Below are 18,288 nucleotides of genomic sequence, written 5' to 3' on the forward strand. Positions count from 1 at the left end.
TTTTCCCAATTATTCTAGACAGCCTTACCCCACCTGTTTTTTAAAAAAAAAGAAAAAAAAAAGATGCACTGTTCTTACAGGTTTTCTGAAACTATGAAGTTAGACAACTTGGGTAAAAAAATTTTTTTCTTTCAAAGAGAGCCTAAACTGTGTTAGGAGCCAAAGTTCCATTTTCAAAAGTGGGGTTTTTCTCTTAAGTTCCTTAAGAGCTCTTGAAAATTTTACCTTGTTTAATAGACTGGTTTGCTTTCATGACATTGGAAAGAGCTGCTACCTACAGACTAACATATTATTTCTGTACAAGATTTAGGAAGCAAATCAAATCTGGTTTTTATAACAAACTAAAACACCACACACTGAACAGTGTGATTTCCCCTCATCCCCTTCCCAAGACCCAAAAAGTCCTACACAGTTAAACATGACTTGTTAGACTAACTATAATAGCATCATCTAGGGACTCCCAATATCATCATGGAACTCTCTTGGAATTTTACTCATCGCTAGGTTCTTTATTTTTATATACAACTGCCTATTAAGAAAATATTTCACTTATTTTCAGAGGCATCTTAGTGCACACACATCCTGCAAAGCGTCTTAACCCATCTAGCACCATGTAGCCTAATTTTCAAGAAAGTAAATTCTTGTCAACCAAAAAATGTTAAGTGGATAAAAGATAATTGAGCCATACAGCTGTATCTGTCATCAAGAGAACAGCTTGAAGAGTTTTACCCAAATGATTTTCCTGCAAATATTTTGACAGTAGTGATCTAGCTAGAGAGATACACAGATTCATAAATTGCAATTTGGTTTCTTCAATTCAGATCCAGGGTGATTGTAATATTGAAATCCTTAGTAAAAAGAACCCATTATGACAACTACTCCTTAAGTTGTTCTTTGACAAAAAATTAGCTTGCTTGGCTCCTGGCCAATGAAAACCCCAGCCATCTTCTTGGGTTCCACAGCAGTGGAGTCAGTTCACTATTCCTAAAGGGATAACATAATCCCATTCTGATGGCTGTAGAATACCAAATTAAGTATGGATCTCTGCATATGGCAATCTAGGGACTCAGTAAATTCAGAGAATCCCTAGAGTTGGGTCCTTCACCTCCCATCTGACTGTCAGCAAGTTAGGAATGGAGAAGAATTTTAAAACGACAGCAGAGCCAAAGTATCTGTCTCTCACTACTCTGGAAATGGAGGGGTCACGCAGTTTTTAATCCCCAGAACAAATCAACAAATTAAAAAGCCAAACAGGACTGAGGAAAATGAGGGCAACACTTTCCAAACAGATGATCATTGGGGCAGCTCCTTAAGGGTTTTGTTATAAATTAAAGTCTCCCCATCCACAGATTATTTTTTTTTAAACGGATACAAAAAATCCCAACCAACCTGTCCATTTACTAGAATTGTAAGGTGAAGTAACTCTTCTGAACAGTCTGACATTAGCGAGTGGTGGGCCAAAGATATGCAGGAGAAGTTTCAGACTGGCTTGAGTGTTTTCGAGAAACAGAGATGGAAATTAAAATAGCTAGCTCTTAGTAAAAAGTGGTTACATATAGCTGGACCATGGCTGGACACAACAATCTCTTTCTACAATCTGGCTCTACTCTATTGCATTTATAATAGCCACAATATTACCTTTGCCATTTAAAAGAAAAAAATTATTCTTCACAAATTATGTTCAATCTGAACTCTGAAGGCAACAGTTTTTAAATTTACACATTATTTCTGAGGCATTTTAAAAGTTGGAGCCAAACTTATGTCAGCCATCTAACAAAGCACAGTGCCTCTATTTCAGCTGTGTACTACTCACTCAATGATTTGTCAGCTGGATGCAGAGACTGAGTGAGGGTAACCAGCCCTTAGAATTAACAATCATATTGATTTTTCCTTTTTTACATTTGTTAGAAGCCATGTTCCAGATGGTCCTGAAAGAAGTGAAATGCTTGTTAACATGTCCTCATGGTCTAATTTCCCATAGTACATCAGTCTATTTCTTCACTGCTGCATTTTTCACTGAGCCACTGGGATGCATTTTCACCTCTGTACCACCTGTCAATATCATCTTAAGATTTTTTTCTTCGGCTTTGAATATCACCCACAGCTTCAGTTTAGTGCCATCTGTTCTACACCTCAGAATTCCTGAACAGCTCTTTTCTTCAGACAAGTATCATTTGGATATATATATTCCCTACTGTGTTTGTATTATGTGGAAAGCACTACACAACCTCAGACTTCATTTAATGTTTCTCCATTGACTATTTTACTTACAATTCTTAATCCTTTCTTGTTTACATTATGAGCCAACATGTACTGGATAGAGGCTACATATCTTTTCCTGTTGATTCTGAAGTGATAAAACATCAGGAAGAAACTGCATGAAGATAACACACTAAATTTTCTGCACTGCTGACAATTTCCATTGTCCAGATGTATACCAGTAATGGACACCTTTCTGGAAAACTCTGTCCTGGGTTCAGCAGTCTCACAGACAGGATAATGTCTGTTTCTAATATGGCAGTACATCTGCTGAATGAAGAAGAGGCCAGCCAATTTATTATTTCCTCCTGTGTCCATTGAAACAATATAAAAAAGTGTATCCATTGTATAGTTTTGGCCACTTTGAGAGGGGGTAACCAGTACAGCCATATCCCTCAGGTTAGGTGTAGAACTCGCTCTCACTCTACCAGAATCCTTTAAAATGGAAGACATTTCACATGCAACCACTGCACATTTTGTTTTTCCTTCCCAGTCAGATCTCAACCATCACCCATGCTCACCTGAACCTCAAGGGATAGATACTCAGCACAGCTGACAAAGACAGGGAGCAGAAAGTTTGGAAAGATAGGGAGCAGAAAGGGCATAAAGTTAATAGGGTGCGCGGGAGGAGGAGGAGGAGGAAGAGAGAGGCCAAGAAACTGCCCTAACCTATGCTGGGGGCTGTTTAAAAGCTGCTTTAAATGGCTAGCACTGGAAATCAAGAGGAGCACTGTATACTCCACTCAACCCCCAACAAATCCTCTTTGTGACTCAGAAGAAATCCTCAGCTGCCCTCAGAGCAGTTTATAGTGGCTTTGTGCTGCTGAGAAAATGCAAAACAAACAGCTACAGGCAAGGCCAAGAATCTTGCCCCAGGAGCGAGAGATGGGCATGTTTAGAACGCTGTGGCTTTGTTCAGTTTTCATTCAGATCGGAGACTTATTGTAGTTTTGTGCATATAAATAATCAAAAAGATTTCCCAACCATAATTCAGTGTAATACAGCAGAAATACTTACCAGGCCATTCTGCAAGGCTGCTGAATTGGTGACACTTCCAGCACATGGCATATCACTGTGACCTGATGCCCCATGCATAGATGCAATTTTATTCTCATTCAGTTGTTTATTTAGCCAGGAAATTACTACAAGGAGAATAAAAATGCATGAAATAAACATTCAGCTCTACATAAAATGTAACAGATTTCTGATTTGTCTCATACAAAAATACAGGCAAGTATATTAGAGTAACTGAGGACTACAGATAGGAAAATGCATTAATGCCTTAACTTTGAGGACACATGCAAGCAAGGCCAACTGACCTAATTTCAATATACTGTAAATGGAATTACACAGCATATGTATTTTCAGAAAGCCAACAGTAATCAAAATGCATTGGTCACAACATCCAACATATTGTATATTAAACATGCACACAAGTTATTTACAATATTAAGTGCTGAATTGAGGTTGATTGAAAGAAGTCAATTAAATGAAATTCTAGGGATTATCACCACATATAATGGGGATGCAATTGAACCCCATCCTGCAGTGCTGAGCACGGAGTGTGAGGTGGTAAGCACCTTCAACTCCCATTGAAGTCAATGTTCTTTGTTTCCTGATACCTAGGTCTTGGACGGGGTTGGAGTGGCAGAGTTGTTATTCAACCATCATTAATGTGACTTTGCACATATACGTTTTATTAATTGTAATACTCTTTGTTTCCTCTTCCACACAGCTATATACTGTACCAGTCTTACAGTAAAAGTTTTGTACCAGATTCTGATCTCAGTTACTCTACTGACTTCAGTACGGTTAATCCATTTTTATAGTATTTTAACAAATCAGAACTTGACTCATGCCTCGATATGCACACAGAGAAATTCAATACCCACCTTTTCCAGTTCAAAGATCAAACTTTGCCCTTGAAATTGGTTTCAACTCATAACAGAGTGGAGAAGTAGCAAAACTAAAATGTCCATGGAATATAAAATGTTTTTAATAAGGCATAGGTTTTAGTTAGCTAGTTTACATCATCATTCTAAAGGGTGCCTTTACTCTCCTTACCATTCTCATTAGTTTTCAGCAGCTGTTTGCTTTCTTCCAATTTCTGAACAGTGATGTCCAGCTGCTCTTGCAACTTAAAGACCTGGGAACAGTAATGAAATTATTTACTATAATTCATTAATCTGAGCAATCTAGTCTTCAAAAGAAACAAACAAAAAGTTAAAACTGGTACAATTCTTCCTCATTTAGCAACACCAATACCAACCTTTCTATTTCTACATTTCCCCCCATAACAATCATTAGGATACTAATAACACACACTGACAATTACAAGGGTTGGGGAGAGTCAGGTTATCAACCTGCCTTCCAGGAGATTGTAGTAAAGCTTGCATACTGTACGTAAACATTAAATATTTGCATTGCTCTGTACTTTTCTATGCAACATATATACACACAGACACTTACCTCTTCCTCTTTTTGTTGAAGGGCCTGTTTCACATTAAGCAGCTCCAATCTCTCCTTTTGAAGGGTTTGCTCTTTTTCCCCTATTATTTTTTCTTGTTGCAGTGTCACTGCATTTTTTAACTTCATCTTCTCCATTAGTTTCTTCATCTCTCCCTGGAGCTTTTTGATAATTTCATTAGCCTACCCACACCCAAAAAAATAAATAAATAAACCCAAGTGAACAAACCTGCCCATCGATTAAATTTAATAAATGCTCATAAGTGTCTTACTTTCAGAAGTTCCTCAGAAATAGACTTCACAGTGGTTTCAAATTTTCCAATTTGAAGCTGTTTCATCTCCAGAGATTCTTCCAACTTTTTCTGAAAGATAGTTTTGTATTCATGACAGGACAATGTCAACATAACCAAATGCTGAAATTTAGTGGTGCTGGTGACTGCAAGACTCCAGGGATTAGTAATGGGAGAGAGTATGCATTTTATTTCTAGGTCACCAATTGAAATTAGTCCTGTTCAGTGGCAACCTTTGACAGCCTGTGAAGGAGATCTGATTAACATAGGTGCCACTCTGTGGGTGGTATGGGGCTGGAGCACCAACAGGGAGGTGGGGGGGGGGGGAAATGTGGATGCTCAGCACCCATTGATGGGCCCTGCCAATCAGCTCCTCCATCTCCCTTCCAGCGCCTCCCCCTCCCTCCCACTGCCTCCCATCCACCGAGGATTAGCTGTTCAGCAGCGAGCAGAAGGCGCGGGGGGGAAGGAGAGGAGCAGGAAGAGATGGAGCGAGGGTGGGGTGCACTTGGGGGCAGCAGCAGGAAGTGGTGTGGAGCGGGGGGGTCAAGCACCACCCGGCCAATTAGAAAGTCGGTGCCTCTGCTGGTTAAAGTGTGTGTGTTTAAAAAAAAAGGGGGGGGGGGAGAAGTGGTCGCGAGAAGGAGGGTCATCTGAAGGCTGTCTTGATAGGCCTAGTGGAGAACTGTCCCTCTCAGAAAGTACCATCACAACTGTCATGCTTGCTGGCAGATGTAGAAAGAGACCAGAGGTTGCACTTGCAAGGAAGACCTGGTGAGGAAGGGTCACTTTAGAGTAGATCTTCCATCTCAAGGTTAATGTACACAAGCAGGGCAGCATGGGGAAATGTACACTGCTGCTGCCTGGTCTGTAAATAGGACTTCAGTTTCCAAGGCTATCAATTCTTTCATGAGCACTGAATTCATTAATGTATTGTTTTAAAAAGTAAAATTAAACAAACCAATTTGACTGTAGCCACGTTGGACTGTTTCAAATTTAAAGGAAACTGTGTTTAAAAAAAAAATTGGTGGGAGCCAAGGGGGAAGAAAAGAATTATATCTATGTATATATACACACATAGGCCTGGTCTACACTAGAGCATTAGGTCAACATAAATAGGCCAATGTAAGCTGCCTTATGTCAGCGTACACACTACAGCCTTGCTCCCACTGATATAAGTGCCCTACTACACCAACATAATTCCACCTCCACGAGAGGCAAAGGGCTTATGTTGGTGTAGTTAGGGCGATGAAGTGCGTTACTTACATCTATTAGCTATCATTCTTGTAAATTTCATGGCTTCCCTTCCCCCACCACCACCCCCCAAGAATGGGGCAGCCACTCCAGGCATCCCAGCCCCCTACTGGGAGCACAGATGCACCTGGTGGGGAGCTCCATGCTCAGAGTCCGGGTTGGTGAGAGCCCGGATGCCCCCCGTGCCCCTGGCTCCCCACACTGGGAGCACAGAGCTGAGAAGCCTGGTGCGGCTGCCCCACTCCCAACGGTGAGCCAAGAAGCCCGGTGGGGAGCGGTAGCCAAGCAGAGAGGGGAGCAGGGAGCCAGGCTACCGGCGGGGATCTGCACACAGAGCAGAAAGCCCTGACTCTCAGCCCCCCACATTGCCCCTCTTAAGTCGGTGAGAGTGCTCCTAGTGAGGATGTGCACCACTGACAGAAGAAAGGCAGTGTGGACATGAACCACCTCAGTAATCACTGCAGTTGCTGTAAATTGACCTAACGTAGGTCAGCTTAAATTTATAGTGTAGCCATGCCAACATACACACCCTGACAAAAGGAGATTTTTTTGTTTTAAGCCATAATCCTCACATTAACACCACATCATTTCAAAAACTGGTTTACTTTCTAAAGGAATATTTAAAGAAATCTTCAAGATGTGCATGTTTTACACTTCTAGGGAACATCTTTCAAGCCAGGAGTTGCTATTGCCAACCTTGTGTTCCTGTGCACTTTCACAGACATCTGTGCTTCTTATTACTACTTGCTCTTTATCCTTCACTTCTTGTTCTAGGACTGCAATCCGTGTTCTTAGCTGGTTTAGGAGTTTCTCCTTTTCATGGCACTCTGTGTCAAGAGTTGAATTTTCTCTTCGGAGGGACAGAACTTCTTGTTTTGCCCTCTGATACTCCTATCAAATGAAGATTCAGGGGAAGAATAGAAAAAAAAAAAACAATAGAAGTCTTTACATTAAAGTGTTATGGAAGAATTTTAGGATGAGCAGCTGAGCAGTTCTCTGGGAGGACTGGAGAATTGTAGATGAAAAACTAATGAAAAATTACAATGAGTTTGGTCAGCTCTATCCAAGGGATTAGCCCTTTAGACAGATTCACCTTCATTATATTTCTATTCTTCTCTAGCCAAAATTTTCCTCAGAGGCTATTAGCTTCTCTGCAAATCACTCTGGTCCAGTGTGGAGCCTCACAAAAACCTCCTTACACTTTTATGATAACTTACAGACCAATTGTAAATGTGTCTGAGGCAAGGACAGTGTTTTCTTGTATGCTTTGGTGCTAGCCAATTAATACAATAATTAAACAGAGTCCTGTGGCACCTTTAAGGCTAACGGATGTATTGGAGCATAAGCTTTCATGGGTAAATACCCACTTCGTCAGACACATGACATGTGTCTGACGAAGTGGGTATTCACCCACAAAAGCTTATGTTCCAATACATCCGTTAGCCCTAAAGGTGCCACAGGACTCTCTGTTGCTTTTTACAGATCCAGACTAACACGGCTACCCCTCTGATACTTGACAATAATTAAACAGTTATACAAATGCACTAATAATAAAGATGCAAGAATAATTTAATGATCCTCACCTAATTATATGATTTTGTCTTTGAAAAAGTGAACACCCGAGTGTCAATGCTTGAAGCAAATTACAGTTACTATAGTTTTGATTTCATTTGTCTGTGGAATTTGTAATCATATTTTACACAATAATAGAACTAAAAATGTCTAGTAGATTCTTAAGCAAACTTTTACAAAAGCACCATTTGGCCTTGCCTCAAAAGCAATACTACCTAGCCCTTGCAACATCTCTGCGTGAACAAGTGAAAAATAACTGTAGAATTCTATTCACAAGACAAGGAAAGAAACGAAACATCAGACGGGCAACATACCAATATTGCTACTGTGCTAATGGAGACCATTGGCATAGAGTAGAGGTCAGAGAAAATTGCACACAAACAGTTCACAGTGCAGTTTTGTTTGTGTTTTCCTGCTGTTACTATAATTTATTCTCAACAAATCCAATGATTTTTTCATTATTCTTCTTTTATTATGGAGTAACCTGTTCATTTTATGGTTGTATTGTGTTATGCAAATGGAGCGGGGGAAGTTCATCTTTACTGATTTCAGAATAATTCTCATCCATCTTGTCATATGCCTTTGGTTAGGCCACCTCCTCCTACATGCAGCGGCGGCTCCAGGCACCAGTGCATCAAGTGCGTGCCTGGGGCAGCAAGCTGCAGGGGGTGGCCTGCTGGTCGCCGTGAGGGCGGCAGTCAGGCTGCCTTCGGTGGCATGCCTGCGGGAGGTCCGCTGGTCCCATGGTTTCGGTGGCAATTCGGCGGCAGGTACGCTGAAGGCGCAGGACTGGCGGACCTCCCGCAGGCATGCCGCCAAATCTGCGTTACCAGCAGACCTCCCACAGGTGCGCCGCCGAAGGCAGCCTGACTGCTGTGCTTGGGGCAGCAAAATACCCTGTCTACACGCAAATGTTTGTGAAAAGAAAAGAAAAAAAAAATCAAATCCTCTTACTAACTGCAAACAAGTGTGTCTCTCTCTCTCTCTGGTCAATTAAAATGTAATGGAAGAGGAATAATTGTACATATGGCATGTATAACAACTAAAGAGACAACATCTTGTTCAATTCACTGTAATGGAAGCCTACTACCACTGCTAATGGTATAGAATGATAGTACTACATTAAAAGAATTAGATTAAATAGCAGGTAAAAAATGTGGTGCCTCAAACAGTGTCATGGCGCGTGAAAGTTGGTAGGTCAGAGAGTGAGGCTGAAGATCTGTCAATGAAAGGAGGATTTCAGCAGAGGAAAGAGAATTAATTCAAAGAACATAACAATGGGCCCTGCCATCTTCTTCTCCTTAGTGACCCCTCTTATCTTAAAGAGTTCCAGGGCTTAACAGTGATGGGTTTCTGATTGTGCATATCCTTTACCTGCAATACAGCATGGAGCTCTCCAAAGCTTGGATCATGCAAGACTAAATCAGGTCTTATGAAGTTGGGTATTTTTTTAAACCACCACCACTCTGGTTAGAAAATGCAAGTTTTTAGCAGGAAGGAGTTAGAGTGAAAACCAGAGAAACCCACCTCAGCCAATAGCTCAGGGTTGGGAGGTAAGGGGCAGGAAAAGCGACAGATAGACCAACCTTCCTCAGAATAACCAATGGCCTTGTGGTTAGGGCACTCATTTGGGATGTGGGAGACCTAGGTGAAAGTCCTTGCTCTGGCTGGCTCAGCGTAGTTTTTCCATCCCATGTCACTTCAAAATCAGACAGAGCAGGGACTTGAACCCAGGTCTCCCATGAGTGCCCTAACCACCAGGCTCCTGGCTATTCTGAAGTAGGTCTCTCTAGATCTCACTCACTCATTTTTTGCAAAAAAATTGGAAGGTCCCTACTTTGTCTTGATGTGCAAAAGGAAAAAAAATTCCAAAGTTGTGAAAACTTTCACAGAACAGGAAACATTTCCTGCCCAACTCCACTCATGAGCTCTAGGGACTGGAAGGCCACAGCCTCTCCAGCGACACTATTCAATGTAGTGCTGCTGTTCAGCAATGATGCAGCTGGTCTCCAAGTTTCACTCTCACTGCTAAGTGTATAGTGGAAGCGGCCACACCTAGATCATTGAAACAACATCATAGCCTTACAGTACCCTTGATTATCCAGATCACTTGGGCACACATTATCGGAACTTTAATGACTTTTCATTATAAATAGAAGATGATGGTATGATCTAAAACTGTTACTGTAATAAAGAACAGCAGATTTAGATAATCAAGATTGTACCGTGTATGTTTAGTGATCAATCATGTTGTAATAAAATTTGCAATTTAGACTTCAATAAACTATACCTATGCAAAAAAATAATTATTGCTGAATTGAGTCAAAAATATTTGGCAGGCCTTAAAAGAGAATCCCAATGCCAGATGTTGAGAAGGTGCTCACATAGGCAGGTTTCTCTATTTCTTCCCTATCCATTTCAAATAGAAGTTTCTAGAAACAATGCCAGAGAAATGGGGAAGATAAAACCCAATTTTCCTGCTGCTGCCTATAACTCAGACACTCAATGTCAGTCTGATTATCTTGCCTAACAATATGGCTGACCAGGGCACTGCTACATGAGAGGTAACACTGCATGAAAGCACTGAATTCAGTATTAATTCAGAATTTTGCTAGGCACTTTACAGAACAAATCCAGTGATTATAAGTTCTTGGGCAGGGATCAATCTAATTTTAAATAGTAGCAGGATAGATTCTATTTAGATTTTTAAAATGTTTTTGCCGAGGACTGTGAGGAATGAAAAGTTTAATAGTTTCCCCCTCCCTCATGTCTTTTGTTTTTTGGGGGACACCCAAATAGTTTGCCAGGTCATATCTGAAAGTTTTGTTGAGAAGAACAAAAATTAAACTTTAAGTCAGCTGGAGACCATCTCTTTTTACACCAGGGTACCAGAGATCATGCTCAGGGGAATTCCTTTTGCAAAGTTAGCAGTGACACTATCAGGGTCTGCAAGGTCCACAAAACATTAATGCCTGTTCATTCTCTTCCACAAAAAAAACACCCACACCATTAACTAACTCTTATCTGCCATGCTCACACCTTACTGCACATTAATATGAATGAACTACACAATTTCAGTTCATCAACAATGTAACCATATGTCACTTACTTTCAGGATCTTTCCCAAACATTCTTGTTCTGTATTACAAGACCACCAGGTTTTCCTCTAGCTTTTTTGTAAATGTCAGCAAAATGGCCAGCTGACAGGCCACTGACCAGTTCAGCTGACAGAAAGCATTTTGGGTATATACACATGTGCACTTCAGGAACGATGTCCTCTCTCACATGACAGTGTTGCAGCCCTGATCTACATGAAGCTTTTCAAAAACTAACCCTTAAACTCCCCTAATGCAAACTCAGATCCACAGAGTCCGAGGCTCTGGGCGTTGTTTTATTAGGTGAGCCTACAAGCAGCTACTGTAGCTGATTTTGTAGGGTGGAAACCCTGACCCCTCTCTCAACAAAAGATTTTTGTCTTCCCTTTGGTACCCCGCCCATGGGTTTTTGTCACTGAAGTATGAGCTCTGGCCCACGGTTATTACCAAGTTAATGGGCAACATCTTCAGGTTTATTACTAAATGAAGACTTCATTCTCACTGGCTAGTGAATACCTCTGAACTATCCATTTATATACAGTAACTCCTCACTTAACGTTGTAGTTAGGTTCCTGAAAAATGCGACTGTAAGGGGGGGGGGAGAAAGTTAGGTTCCAGGGATTTTTTTTTTCCACCAGACAAAAAACATACGTGTGTACACACACACATACACACACACACACTTTAATACTGGTACACAGCAATGATGATTGTGAAGCTTGGTTGAGGTGGTGAAGTTAGAGGGTGGGATATTTCCCAGGTAATGCCTTACTGCTAAAATGATGAACTAGCATTGGGCTGAGCCCTCAAGGGTTAACACGTTGTTGTTAATGTAGCCTCACACTCTACAAGGCAGCACGAATGGAGGGAGGGGAGACAGCATGGCAGACAGAGACAGACACCCTGTGTGTGGGAGAGAGAGAGAGAGAGAGAGAGAGAGAGAGAGAGAGAGATGTGCATTGCCCCTTTAAGTACACTGACATCACTTTAAGTACATTGCCTTTAAAAAGATCAGGAAGTTGAGACAGAAGCTGCGGCCAGCAAGCTCTCTCCATCCTGAGCCCTGTCCTGTCCCCACCCTGCTCTATATGGAGAAGGGGTAAGCAGGGGGCAGGAGTAGGGGGGGAGGGGGATACCCTGACATTAGCCCTGCCCCCTGCCCCTCCGCACAGCAAGCAAGAGGCTCCCGGGAGCAGCCCCGAGGCAGAGGGCAGGAGCAGCACGTGGCAGTGGGAGGGGGAGGGACAGTTGAACTGCCGGCACTGGTAGCCTGCTGGCAGGGCCGGCTTCAGGCACCAGCCCACCAAGCATGTGCTTGGAGCGGCACCTGCAGGGAGGCGGCACAGCGCTCTGGCCCAAGAGCGGGGCCGCGACCGGGCTCGCCGCCCTCCCCCCGGCGCTCCGGCTGGTCGGGGAGAGCGGGACCCCGGCTGGGCTCGGTGCCCTCCCCTGCCACGCTCCCCGCCGGGGGGCGGAGGGGGGGGTGGCGGGAGGCTTTTTTGCCTGGGGCGGCAAAAAAGCCAGAGCCGGCCCTGCCTGCTAGGCGGCTGCTGCACTGGGAACTTAGGGGAACGGGGAGATGAAAGGGGGACTGCTGGTCCACCCTGGTTCCAAGCCCCCACCAGCTAGCTCCAACGGGCTGCTCTTCCTGCAAGCAGTGGACAAAACAGGCGGCTGCCAAACAATGTTAAGGGAATATTGCACAACTTTAAACGAGCATGTTCCCTAATTGATCAGCAACATAACAATGAAACAACGTTAACTGGGACAACTTTAAGTGAGGAGTTACTGTACACACATGGCAAGGATGACTCCTACAGTATAAGACCCTATCTCTCCTCCATGCTTCAATAAACGGTGTTAGAGAAATAGCTTATATGGCAACATAGAAAACTTTAAACAAACATTCCTAGAATTTATAAGAGCTGATTATTTTGGAATTAAATTTGATCTAACCCAAATTCAATAATACTACTAAAGGGCTTGATTTGACTTATTTTTAGTTGAATATTAGTAAGAATATATTAGCTTTGGTGATTGTTCTCTTGATTTGATTTAAGTATTTTAAATTTAGAAAAAAAAACAGTCACATATCTTTCAATAAGGATTGTGGGTCCATAACCTTTGAGGACCTGGGTCAACCTAAAAGCCTCTCCCCCCAGTTAGCCTTTGGTTCCCACAAATGCTTTATCTCCCCCCCTCCTTAATTAAAAGCAATCTCTTCCTTAAATTAAGTTGTATTTAATATGAAGCAATAGCACAGAAAGAGGAGTAAATGTTTAGGCAAATAGCTTTGATAAAGGTATAGGGATGGGGCATTCTGAGGGCAATAGCCAGTTACCTTGCAGGGGTTTGTTTCTGAATAACCCTACAGCAATTATCCAGCTATACAGTGCTTATGCAAATAGATTTTCCTGAGCCAGAGTGCAAAGATTTGCATAATATAAATAAACATACAATTATGGTAAATAATTACACAGCAGTTACATTTGGGTTGGAGGAAACATTTCAGTACAGACTGTATTTGAAGTCAGAACTACTTATGTAGCAATTTTATATGCTTTATTTATTCTCCCCTCCTCATCATACACACAAAGGTCTTGTAGAGCTCCCAGAACTACTCTAGAGCAAGCTGTAACAATAGCTTAAGGTTGGGATATGCCATCCTAAGTGTATCAAAATAAGGAGCCAGATCCTTAGCTGGTGTGAACTGGCAGAGCTCCAATGACTAAAGTGAAGCTATGCTGATTTACATCAGCTAAATATCTGACACAAAAAGACTTAAATTTACTGGAATTCATTAAGTGAATTGATTTTTAAAGGCAAAAATGTTACCAGTAACACAACTTTTAATTCCCCAATAAGCATACCATTTATTACACTACTTTTACTATACCTCTTCAAGTCCTGCAAATTTGGATTTCAGCTCCCTTATAGAAGATTCAGACTTGTATTTTTTCTCTGTGAGATCCTTATTAACAGTTTCAAATTCAGATACCCTGGTTTCTAAGTGATGTACTTTTCTGTTGCAAGTTGCTTCCATCTCTTTCTTTTGCTGTTCATGCTGAAGCTGGTACTGTGCTTGAATCTTAAGCAGGAAGACAAGGATATTAATCATGCATATATACACAGCATACAAACATCTGATTTTACATACAGATATATTAATTTAAAATTCAATTAAATACAGTTAAAGAAAAAACGCACACCAGGCTCACAAGAGATACAAACAATATTAAAACTCAACATTTATACATTCCCCCTTCACTGTAGAGTTCAGGGAGTCTTTTTTTTTTTTTTTTCAGAAGATGCTATTAGATGAGGGACTATTTACTTCAACAGATTGCCAAGAAGTACTCTTGCATATCTATGCTATAGATTGGAAGTATTCGATCTATAGGTTACTCTGGTGCTGCTCTACCTGAGCCAGATGCCTATATTTTTACTTACCCGTAGCACTTTCTCCTTTTCTGCTGTGATTTCTCGGGAGTACTTGTTAGTCAATGAAGTGGTCTGTGATGTCCATTCATTTTGCAGTTTATCCAGTTCCTTACTTTTTTCTGCCAAAGCCTGAAAAAAAAAAAAAATCACATGCTGATTTCTGTTTGTATAGCAGTAACTTTTTTTTTTAAAAGTCAATTTGGTATAGATTTAGCACCACACTTTCAGGGTTTGTTTTGTTTAAAATAAAGGCTGCTTCCTACCTGCTGTGTTACAGTTAGTCTTTTTGAAAGTCCCTCTTCTGATCTGTGTAGCTTATCTTCCAACATACTGTTTTCCATCTATTAAAAAACACCAAATCCCCACAAACTATATTATAAATTATTAAGCAGTCCACGCTAAAATTAGATTTTTCCTTTATAATAAGAACCTTTACCAATATGTAAAATGACCATATTATTACTATCAGTGGTGACAGTATACAATAATTAGGAAGTCTCCTTCCAAACCACTAGCAAAATAAAAAAATTAAAAAAAAATCATTACACTTTCTACACAGCAAATATTGTAAGTAATATGTCAGTAAGTTATATGATTGAGGAAGCAGGAAGGGAGGAAAGAAATTTGCTCACAATATTGTAATGGGTTTGATTTAAACAGGAAGATCTCTAAAGCACTTAAATATTTTTTATTTTCCATGCAAATTTGCTGGTCTTGTGTATTTATTTCTCTGTTTCTTCTAGAAACAGAATACTTTTGCCTAACTTCAAACCCACTTGTTCATCATAGTTTGAAATTTATACTCAGCTGTTATTGGAGTCACACTCCACTTAAGAGATTTTAAACTAGCAGATGGGTGGGGGGAAATATCCTTAGGAAGCAAACAGCATATACACCATCTGCAAAGGACTTACTTGTGCCAGCCTAGATTTAGAGAGGAGGGAATTCTGTCCCATAGCACAAACTTCCCTTTAGCTACAAATTATCCTCATTGGGAGTTGAGGGAAATTCATTAGCTTAAGATCCAGGAAGGAGTTTTGAACTAATTATAGGTTTAACACATTCAGCATCTCTAGTTTTTCCCTCTCATAGTATAGTTTTCAAACCACTGCAGTCTAGTTATACCAGGCAGGCCTATTAAATGGAAACTTTCTAACGTTACTGTTTATTATTTTCAAGCATAAATATACAACAAGATAAAAACTTGTATTTATATACATCTAAGACATTGGGCACAATTTTCATCTAATTTAAACTGGTAACAAAACAAAAAACAAACAAACAAACGGCAACTCTCTTGAAGTCACTTGAGTTAGCCTGATTCTCATCTTGGGTGTTACTGCTTATACATATGGTACATGCACATAGCACCAGCTTAGCAATAAGAGCTAGCCAGTGTACTAATCATATGCTTTAAATATCCTTCTAATTTGGTGCTTGATCTTGGAATCGGATTTGCATGTGTGGACCATTACCCCTACTGGGAAACCCATTCAAGTCAATGGGGCTCTACATGGAAGGATGAGCCTTCATGGATCGTACCAAGGTTCAAGGCTCATCTTGTTCTATCTGATCTATTAAGGTTTTAATTGATCGTGTTTGTGTTTTTTCTTAATAAAAGAAAGACTTAAAGCTAACCTTTAAATTTTTAATGCAGACGGCAAGATATTTCTTGATGTCACTGTCACTTCCTGCCAAAAGCTTTAGAGACAAGTGAGTGAGATGTTTGAATGGATTGGTTTCCACTACATTTAAACATGCAGGCATGCAATCCAATGCTGGGGAAGATGTTACAAGTTGAATTAAAAACCTATAAACACACCAACAAAAGACAAGTATTTAAAACAACAGTCTCTTGAATTAAAAAGGTTACAGCCATTTAAACTTCACTGACTCCCTGGGCTTCTCCCACCATTATTTTATAGCTACACTGAGACATCTGAGAATTCAACCAAGAGCCTCCTCTTGATCAGCTCTCAACATTCTGGCCACCAGAATGGACAATCGCATCAATTAGGAAAATTATTTGAACAATGTTGACTGTCTAGACAGGTAGCTAAATTATGTTCAAATCTGGTAATGAAAAAGCCATTTTTAAACTGTGTTTTCAAATGAGTTTTAGACCTAGCTTTCTCCAGTACAGACAGACCCTAGATGTGCTGCACTAATCAAGGAGCAAGAAGTACAAAAGTTGTTCTATCTACATGAGAAATAGACTAGAGCAGTACTTCTCAAAGTCAGGCCGCCACTTGATCAGGGAAAACCCCTGGCGGTCCGGGCCAGTTTGTTTACCTGCCGCGTCCACAGGTTCGGCCGATCGCGGCTCCCACTGGCCATGGTTCGACGCTCCAGGCCAAGGGGGGCTGCGGGAAGTGCGGCCAGCACATCCCTCAGCCCGCGCTGCTTCCCGCAGACCCCGTTGGCCTTGAGCGGAGAACCGCGACCAGTGGGAGCTGCGATCAGCTGAACCTGTGGACGCGGCAGGTAAACAAACTGGCCCGGACCGCCAGGGGCTTTCCCTGAACAAGCAGCGGCCCGACTTTGAGAAGCACTGTACTAAAGGAAAACGTGTTTTTCCCCTCCCCCCCAAACTGAGTTAGCTTACATGATTTGATGCACTACTTAACATCTAGCATACACAGTTTAACACAATAATAATAGTGCTGGGTACAATGTTGTAGCCCCTCAGGATTGGTCTTCATTAGAATAAAGGTGTATTGTGTGTTTACTAACACATGGTAACAAGGTAAAATTCTAGTAAAAACAAGACAATTGTAGTTTTAACATATGCTAGCAGGTCAAGGTAAAACCTAGGTTCTCCCTTTGCGTTTACCTCAACCTGCTAACACACATGAAGACTAAAAACCTTTAGGCCTCATCTACACCACAGTTCTTTTTTACAGTTAACTCAAGGGAGCTAATGCATTTGAAAAGGCTAGGATAGATATTCCCCAAACATCTGTTCCAAGATACAATGCATAAGGGCACCATGAAAGATGGCATTCAGGGTATGTCTGCACTCCAATTGGGAAACGTGATTACAGCATTAAAGTTAGCTCAAGTAACAAAAGCGATGAAGCAGCAGCAGCCCGGGCAATGGTACTTGAGTACTCATCTATGGACATGGGCAGACAGGACTAGCTCATGCATCTGCCTATGCTGCCACACCTTCACTGCTATTGTTAGTTGAGCTAGCTTTGATGCTATAATCACACCTCCTGATTGCAGTGGAGACATACCCATAAATGCTTATGCACAAAGCTGAGAACAGGTAATCACACAAACTGAGAGGAGCTCAGATAATAAGTAAGAGAGGGCAGCGTTATGTAGAACTTTGAAGATGTAACTAGATGATTTAATCTGATTCAACAGTGAGTGGGGAGAAAGTGGAAGAGTTGAAAGTGGGCAGTAACATCATCAAAACAAGAGGCAATGAAAATGGCCTTAGCTGTAATATCTTGCAGGGAGCAGACCGGGACAATGTGGATTTCAAGGAGACCAGAGAGGAAGTTGTTGCAGTAGGCAAAGTGACATACAGTGAGGGCCTGAATGAGAGATTTGTTTGAGAGGATGGAAAGAGATCTTGGAAAAGCTGAGGAAGAAGTGGCAAGATTTAGATATGGCCTGGATGTGAGGCAATGGAGGAATCAAGTCAATATCCACGTTGCAGTCCTGAGTGATGGGGAGAATGGTGGTGTTGACAAGGAAAGAATTTTAGTTCTTAAATTACCAGTAGGACAGCAAAGCGGTCTTCCTCTACCATTTTTTCTTAGCAGAGTTAAGGAACATTTCAAATACAAAACCACATGAACAGCTCCCCTGGCTACCTCTATCGCTGGCACTTGTAAAGGCATTACTCATCATCACCATGATATCCAAGCACCCATACAACCAACTGTGAGGGTTGCAGT

The 18,288-nt window shown here is 41.3% G+C and overlaps 1 protein-coding gene across 7 annotated transcripts in view; it reads right to left on the reverse strand.

Moving 5' to 3' along the window:
• Positions 1-18,288, reverse strand: part of LOC101948279 (spindle assembly abnormal protein 6 homolog) — a 46,371-nt gene that overhangs the window by 14,020 nt on the left and 14,063 nt on the right. For 6 of the 7 annotated variants that reach the window (XM_008172076.4, XM_065599361.1, XM_065599360.1 and 3 more), the window contains exons 5-13: positions 16,016-16,187; positions 14,641-14,718; positions 14,387-14,506; positions 13,833-14,024; positions 6,966-7,160; positions 4,998-5,087; positions 4,729-4,908; positions 4,324-4,405; positions 3,277-3,401 (exon numbers count right to left, since the gene is read on the reverse strand). In XM_008172076.4, coding sequence (XP_008170298.2) covers positions 3,277-3,401; positions 4,324-4,405; positions 4,729-4,908; positions 4,998-5,087; positions 6,966-7,160; positions 13,833-14,024; positions 14,387-14,506; positions 14,641-14,718; positions 16,016-16,187 — 1,234 coding nt within the window. Of the gene's footprint in view, positions 1-49; positions 2,530-3,276; positions 3,402-4,323; positions 4,406-4,728; positions 4,909-4,997; positions 5,088-6,965; positions 7,161-13,832; positions 14,025-14,386; positions 14,507-14,640; positions 14,719-16,015; positions 16,188-18,288 lie in introns of those variants that run through there. The other variant, XM_065599362.1, reaches the window with a different exon arrangement.

The sequence above is a fragment of the Chrysemys picta genome, chromosome 6 (assembly GCF_011386835.1).
Source record: "Chrysemys picta bellii isolate R12L10 chromosome 6, ASM1138683v2, whole genome shotgun sequence".
Lineage (NCBI taxonomy): Eukaryota > Metazoa > Chordata > Testudines > Emydidae > Chrysemys > Chrysemys picta.